The sequence below is a fragment of the Apaloderma vittatum genome, unplaced genomic scaffold (genome assembly GCF_000703405.1).
Source record: "Apaloderma vittatum isolate BGI_N311 unplaced genomic scaffold, ASM70340v1 scaffold8420, whole genome shotgun sequence".
In the NCBI taxonomy this organism is placed as follows: Eukaryota; Metazoa; Chordata; class Aves; order Trogoniformes; family Trogonidae; genus Apaloderma; species Apaloderma vittatum.
In genome coordinates, this window is record NW_009692844.1 from 113,683 (window position 1) to 121,724 (window position 8,042).

Genomic DNA, 8,042 nt, shown 5'->3' on the forward strand with positions numbered 1-8,042 from the left:
ATGGATTAATCTGGTCATGTCACAAGCTGAGCAGCTGCAGAATTTCAAAAACCTACCTACCTCTAGAATTTGAAAAACCTGCCTACTCCTGGTGCTGTGAACCAGGCTCAGGGTGGCAGAAGAAAGTTTATGATAAAATAAAGGATGTCAAATAATCTGCCATTCAAACTCATACAAGAACAATCTATTGACTTCTCTGTGCCATGATAGTACGGGACTTAACTGTCAAATGTGGAAAAATTTGGAACTGCAAACTGGCCTTTATTGCATGTTCACTCATCTGAGATAAAGACAACCTATAATAACTAGAATATAACATAAATGGAAGAAAGATGAAGCTAATGAAATCAGAGAGCTGTGATTCACAAAAGGAGAGTGATTATGATGGTTAAAAGAACATTTTATTTGTAAATGTAAAATAATCTCATTAGTGCTGAGAGTACAGAAAAATCTATCACCTGCTTCTTAATAACATTCAGGATAACAGTTGTTTTCAGACTGAGTCAAGAAATACCCATCAGTAAAAATGTGGCAGGAACAATTAACAAACATATGCTTTCTAATGTACTAATTGACTCCACTGTTGTCATTTGCCATAAAGTCTCTCAGTGAGTGTCCCTTTCAGTGCACTTTTAGCATACGCATTATGCTAAGCATATTAACACATATTTAGTAAATATTGCTGTGAACCTGCATTAAGATCAAAGTATTATTGCCAACAATGTATATGATGCTGCACTTAATTAGAAAATCTCTTAGGAATACAGTGCAATAGACACTGTAAATACAAGCTGAGCACTATAAGGAACTTTTAGGAATATTGTGATAAAATCTGAAATTCAAGTTCCAGAGCACCAATAGGCAAATTATTTGGTTTCCCGCAGGATATGGTTCCATGTTGTCAGTATATATTTTACTTTACGTGACTAAGCTATCTGACTGATTAGTGAGGTTTTTAATGCTAAGTGTGCTTTGATAAGTCTTCATTCATCTTAAATTAAAAACAATGTTAATTTATGATAAATATGTTTTATGAATTTCATGTAATGAAATAGTAATTTTATTCTGGGCCTCCACATTTTTTAATCTCCTTTTATAATCCTAAATCTTTATGTGAAAAAAAAATGGTAGCAACATTAAAAATGGAAGACGACCTAGATTTTCCTTTATATGCGCAAATCAGTAAGAGTTTTACTTGCCTAGAGGATGAGTGTGAAATCCTCACTTTGTGAATATTGTTGAGACATATACAGACCTGCAACTACCATTTGGCTTAAAAACACAGAAAGATTGACAAGGATGGACCCTAAGTGATGCTGATGATAAAAGTTTGTTTAAGGGAGTTTTAAATTGCGCAATTTCCTTTTTTTCTGTCTCCTCAGAGTGTACATGACATGATCACTTAAAATTACCTAGGTTCAACTAGAATCACAGCTTCCTAGCAAGAGGTGGCATGTCTTTTCCTCACTAAGAACCATCTGATTTGTCTTTTGAGACAAAGGGAATATGAAATAGCTGTAACTCATACCCCAAAGAAGTTGAAAGAAATGTAAGAAACAAGAAAAAAGAAAGAACGAAGTAATTTGCAGAGTTAACAAGCTGCGAGTCAAATGAAGCCACTTTTTTCTTTTTTTTTTTTCTTTTCTTTGGCCCTCTCACCTGATGTGGTGTTGGACCACGTGTGGATAAGTTTAGGAGAATCCAGTAGCCTGGAAGCTGACTCCAGCTGTGTGCTGCAAGTTCCCATCGTTCCCTCACAAACACCTCTTCCTTACCTACAACTACGAAGGCTGGTAATCCAAAACTGGCACCGGGCTATTTCACAGCCGATCCTGTTGGGGTTGTTTTTTTAAAAAATAGGTTTTCCTGTGACTATTTACCGCGTTATACATAACCGAGGCAGCAGAGGGAGCTCAAAGATTTTGGTCATTGGTGAGAGAGCTCGAGAACCAGGCAGGGGGAGAGAGTGACAGTGCCAAGAGCAATTACAACGACAGTAAAGGACGTGACTTCATGGACTTCTTTAAAGCTAATAGATTATATTTACTAATAATAGGTTAGTAATTAATTGATTTTATTTACTATAAAGGTGGTGAACAGGTTGCCCAGGGAGGTAGTGGAGGCTCCATTCCTGGAGACGTTCAAGGTCAGGCTTGATGGGGCTCTGAGCAACCTGATCTAGTAAGATGTCCCTGCTCACTGCAGGGCTTGGACTAGATGACCTTTAAAGGTCCCTTCCAGCGCAATGCATTCTATGATTCTGTGATATGCATATCCCATTTTCAGCTGGTATTTTAAATACCAACGAGACTTCACGGCACCATTTAGTGGCCAGGGTTTATTTTGCACTTGTTGTTTACTTAAGCTCTTTTGTTTACCATTTGGAAAAAAGTATTTATCAAAAACTTAAAAATCCTTTATGAGTCTAATAAATTCTTCTAATGAGTTGTTCTATGCATAAAGAGTTAGAATAAATATTATACATAGGTACCTGAATTTTAGGGACTACAGTTAATTCATAAAATAGCAACAATTCGTAAAATAGTGCAATGAATTTGTTCAACAATGCAGAATTCAGTATGTAAAATAATGCAAAATGGTTTTGATTGTAATTTTAAAACAGAAGGATATTCATGTTTTTCGGACGTTCATCTTCGCTATTGGGGAGAAGTAAAGGTAATAAAAATGCACGACTGAAAGTCCTTTCTACACAAAACCTCTTCTGCAAGGGAGGTTTGAGTCTCTGAGATCTCAACAACTGCTGACCAAAAGCAAAAGTCTGGTTTGAATTGTATCAGAAAATTCACTGTAAAGAGAATGCTAGCATCGTTAAGGCAGCATTTGTCCTAAGGTCAAAGTTGTACTTAATTGTCCTGTTTATGAATGCATATAATTAATAGAATGAGAAACTCTGTGGTTTGGTTTGGTATTTCCTATAACATAGTACCTGGAACTATCTGTTACATATCAGGTTGTATTCTGTCTTGACTGTTTTACATCTTCTTCAAGGCAATACAGAACAGATTGCAATTTCATTACAATATAGAAGTATTATACTGACTTACTTGTTTGCACTTAAAGGAAATCTTTGTAGTTCTCTTTTTTTTGGAGAGAAAATACACTTGAGATGTGAATTCAAGCATCGTCTTCCAAAATTCAGCACCATGTTTTAAAGTGGCAATTTTCTAAATATCCTTTCTATAGTGACCTAATTGCTGGATCTTTGCCCTTTCCTGACCCTGTGGTCTGTCTCTTGCTTTGTACCAGATTCTCCCATCCAGCCATTAAAAAGTCTCTGCGGAGCACTATTCTAATCATGTGAATATTGCTTAATCCTCTGATCGAACCTGAATAAATCTCCTTGAATGCCATGTCAATCTGTTTGGGATTTGCAATCTGGGAAGGCACCCAAATACAAATTAAAGTAATTTTCTACCTGAAAAAAATCATCTGCCTCTCTCAGTAACATCTACCACTATGCTCCATGACAAGTAAAGATGAGAGAGCTGTGAATATCACTTTGGACATAGAGGGCATAAATATCTGACTTTATGAATTTATACTATTGATTTTTAACTACAGGTCCTTGGTGACATTCAGGTCTCATTTTTGCTCTTACTGGTAATTCAGAATCACAGAATGTGATCATAGAAGGATGACTTTTTTCTTAGCTTATTTTTGTTTTGCTTATTTTTACCCTTTGTTCTGTCATTCCAATTGCATATCCTGAACACTGAAATTGTTGACATTTCAGAGTATTTACTATATTTGGATATTACAAATTCCCAGGGTTATTCCTTCACCTATATTTTAACTATCTCTGTCCTCAAATTACTACGTAACTGTTTTCAAAGTTGTTACCTGCCTTTCTTCAAAACGTTTAAGGCACTTCTGTGGAGAAAGAATGCCTATATCTTTTCTGCCACCAAATTTTAATGAGAAAATCTCTGCTCCAAGTTACTGACATTTATATTTCACTGGTTAAATAAGATTATAAAGTTATTTTTGTTGATTTACAGTTCAATATCTAGTTTTACTATCTTTAGACTTTGGCTTCTCTTTCTTCTTATTTCCCTGAAATCTTCAGTCTTGTTGCAGTCTAACTTTTGCCTTTCTTTAATCTGCAATCCACTTATATTTATGTCCACTCTTAAAATTCATAATGAAATCTTATATGTCAGATTGCTGCTTTAGTTATTCTCTCTGTGCAATAGCTCTAAGGAAGAAGGACTTTTAAAATAAAATATACATCCCCGTATGCACTGGGTGTAATGAAATTATAAAGTATTATTAACAAAGCAATGTGATGAATTGGCATTTTTGGGATTAGAAATGTGGAACACTATATATCTGTAGGTATATAGTTCTACCTATAGGCGAAACACTGATACCTCTCTAACTGAAAATAATGAGTTCATTACAACTGTCAAAAAATCTCATGGAGAAATTAAAATAAAAACTTTTTTACTTTTACTTGTGTGATAGTATAATGATGGATTTTCTGTTGGAAAAATTCAGTTGCCAAATTAAATGTTCCACCTTATGTTCTCAGAAATGGATTTCCTTCTTCATTTAGTTCCAGATGAAAAGACACCCTAGCTAGCTTTTGAGCTAATTTTCTTTGAAATTTAAACATTGTCTGAGGTAAAATATCTTACCATGGTCGTCTCTGCAATGGATCCAAAGCTGTTTATAAATATGTTGCATGTGACATTAACTGGAGGGCCTGCAAAAGAGAAAGAATAAACAGTCCCTGTTCCACAATCATTGCTCATTGAGTGACTGTAAAATATAAACAATTGTGAAACAATGTTTAATGACTTCGGAGGAAACCATGCTACATTCACAATTTATTTAATGTAAAATCAAATTTAATAATTTCCAATCATTTTCCTTTTGATTTTTCTCAACCATACAATACTTGACTGGCCAGTTCTAGCAATGAAAAAAAGAAATTTCATTGTAAACTTGCACAGATGATTCCTTGCAAAAAAAGCAGAATCCCACTTGAAGTATATAGTTAAAAACATTTTCATGTGTGTTTCAGTGAGCAATGTATGTCACTTCTTATAACAATTAGGGGAAAAAGTGACCTTTTTCACTCCAGGCAGCTGCTACCTTTAATGTTATCTGTCATCACTGGTAAGAGAAATACATTATTGTTGCTCTTATCTCTACTGCTTACAGGAACAAATGTGGATAAGAAAGAATGACTTAGGTTCTACTTTCATTTCTCTTAAATCCATGAAATGGTTAAGAATTAAAAGAATTAAAGATGGTTAAGAATTAAAAGAATTCTATTTTCTGTTACCATGGGTCTTCGGTCAACTGTTGTTCTGTCTTGCATTTTTCAAGCATCAGTAGTAGCAGAGCAGTCATTATGATAACTGAACGATGAATCATCTCTTCATGGAGAAGGTTTTATATTTTTTCTCTGAAAGTCTGTAAAAATGACATTGTGCTAATTTTTCTGTAATTTCTTATCGATTTCAGGCTGTGTACAGTGGAAACAAGGTTTTTCCACCACAAGGTTTTCCTGCCAAACCTGCACTTTGATGTTCTTGGACCACTAATCCAGCTCAGCACTGGAGAACTTGGTTTCTTTTTGCAACTGTAAGCAGTCACTCATAATCTGTATCTGGAATTTAGGGACTGGTTCTAAGAACTCTAATGTAATTTTTTTTTTTTAGGGTTGCTGGAAGTAAGATGCTGCTCTGCCACTGCTGGTGGTTTGCAACTAGCAAAATCTAATGCAACCAATGAACTTGATATTAAATACTTGAAGAACAAGGACCTCCATGAAAAAAACTGCCAACGGTACACAACTAGGAGCATTTTGCTTTCTTTCCTCAAGACAATAATCGTTTTGAAGTACTGTATGGCAATTGCAGCAAAAAAAATCACTATATGTGCTTCAGTCATAATATACAAGACTACACCTATGGAGCAGAATGCCCAAGTAAGGAGGTATCACTCTGCAGTCATTTTGGCACTATTTTCCCTTTGATACTATTTTCACTTTGATTCTTGGTTAATTATATAGAGCTGTTGAGCATATCCAGTACTTCTTAGAATTCAGTAAAAGCTTGACCTTGACAACTCCTGGAAAGGATCAAGGGAAAAAGAAAAAGCCCGTGAGATGAAAAGAGGCAGTCACTAAAAACTGTCAGGGAGAAAATGGTACTTCTGGCTATGTTAGATAATTTGCGTGTTTGCAAGGCAGCTTTCCTTCTACACACTTTCATGTTGTAGTACTTGTCATCATTTCAAATTTGATTTGATACTATCTTTAAAATAGTACTGTGCTTTAAAGTGTAAGTTTGCTGTATCAACATAGTTGCTTTTACAAAGAAAAAGCTCTACATCTCTACAACACCGGTGCCTAATTTCAAAAGCAGCATTACAAAAATATAGTTAACAGCTAATTAAAAAGACCATAAAAAGCAGCTTACAAATACTTTACAAATTACTTGAAGATACTGTGCTGGGAGTAAAAACTAAATTCCAAAACATGGTTAGAAAAGTACAAATGAAGTTAAAAGTGGAAGTCATATTCAAACATGGAAACTTGACCAGGTTGAACATGGATTAAAAAAAGGAGTTAAAAAGTAGAGCTGAAACTCATTAGAGACTAAAAAGCTAACAATGATATCTGCAAGGTGTTAAAAATAGAAGCCTCCCAAGATATGGAAAGTGAACTCAAGAGAAAATGATATAAAAGTATCCATGAAACTGAAGAAGCTCTGAGAAGAAAAACTAAATGAAGTCTTTGTAGCAGCATTTGTCTCCAATTGCTAGCTGTGTCAAATACTGCAGCTGTTCTGATGGAAGATTCGTACGAGGACCATAGAAGGTATTTCAGACTAAGTGAACAAGAACAAGCTGACAGGCTGAGGTGATACCAAACCAGACATTCCAATAGCCTTTGCAAAATTCTGGGAGTAAGAATCACTGTGAGTCAGCTATCACCTGTGTGAGTTTTGTTATCAATGGAATGTATACCATGTCCAGCAAGTATAACTCGAATTAAGAAAGGAAAACAGACTTCAGGTATGATGGTGGATGACACTGACAATGAACTTTATCCCTGTAAGCCTTATTTCTATAATAGTCAAGATGTTAGAAATAATGAGAACTGTTATGATTAAGACATATAAATGTATTATTTTTGCTGAAATAACATCTTTCAGATCTACTGAAGATCTCTGAGATAGAAAAGTAAGAGCTGATAAGCATGTGGACAAAGGCAATATAATTGAATATTCATTAATGTGTTATATATAATTAATTAAAATAGTTTATTTGGAGTTTCAAAAGCTTTTCGGCATGATCTTTCTTCAAAGGCTTTTTAAGTAGGCTAGTCTTGAGGAAGTAAGGCAGTTCTCTTATATGCCTTTTGCTTTAATGTTGTTTAATGTCAGGGATAAATAGCCATTTTTCGAAGAGCGAGGTGATTGCTGGTAAGTTACCCCATGGATCTGCACTGAATCTTTGTAGTTAAGTATTAATGACCTAGAAAAGAAGATAGAAGAATATAATTTCATTTCTGGTATAAAATTTTGAGGGTGATTGTATATAAAACTAACTGCAAGGAGGTGCATAAAAATCACCAATAAAATGTGATTAAATTCAGTGTCAAATGCCAAATAATCCTTACTATGCATTCCTAGCGATGGAGTCCAAATTAATGATTTCTGTACAGGAAAATGCAGCTAGAATAATTATGAATGGTTCTCTGGAAGCATACTCTATAATCAATAAAGATAGGAGAATGCAAAGAAATGCATTAAAAAAATGGACTACCATACAAATAGGTCATGAACTTCCATGTTGAATACTTTGAAATTTCTCCTGTCTTCCTCAAAAGGATATATTAAGGAGAAAAAAGCTGTCAAAAAGTCAAACAAGGACCACAAATTCTATGAAATGCTGCCACAGTAAAACAGCTTAAGTAGAACAGGACTCTTCACATTTGAAAAGGGATACAGTAGGGAGCAATATATAAACGTACTGTCCTGAGCTAAAACCCAGTCCTATTTAGT

General features: G+C 34.8%; 1 protein-coding gene across 1 annotated transcript in view; it reads right to left on the reverse strand.

The window, feature by feature from the left end:
- LOC104275126 (glycine receptor subunit alpha-3-like) overlaps positions 1 to 5,379 on the reverse strand; it is a 62,472-nt gene extending 57,093 nt beyond the window's left edge. Inside the window, exons 1-2 of the mRNA XM_009871025.1 lie at positions 5,312 to 5,379; positions 4,659 to 4,782 (exon numbers count right to left, since the gene is read on the reverse strand). Coding sequence (XP_009869327.1) covers positions 4,659 to 4,782; positions 5,312 to 5,379 — 192 coding nt within the window. The remainder of the gene's footprint in view (positions 1 to 4,658; positions 4,783 to 5,311) is intronic.
- Between the last annotated feature and the right edge of the window lie 2,663 nt (positions 5,380 to 8,042).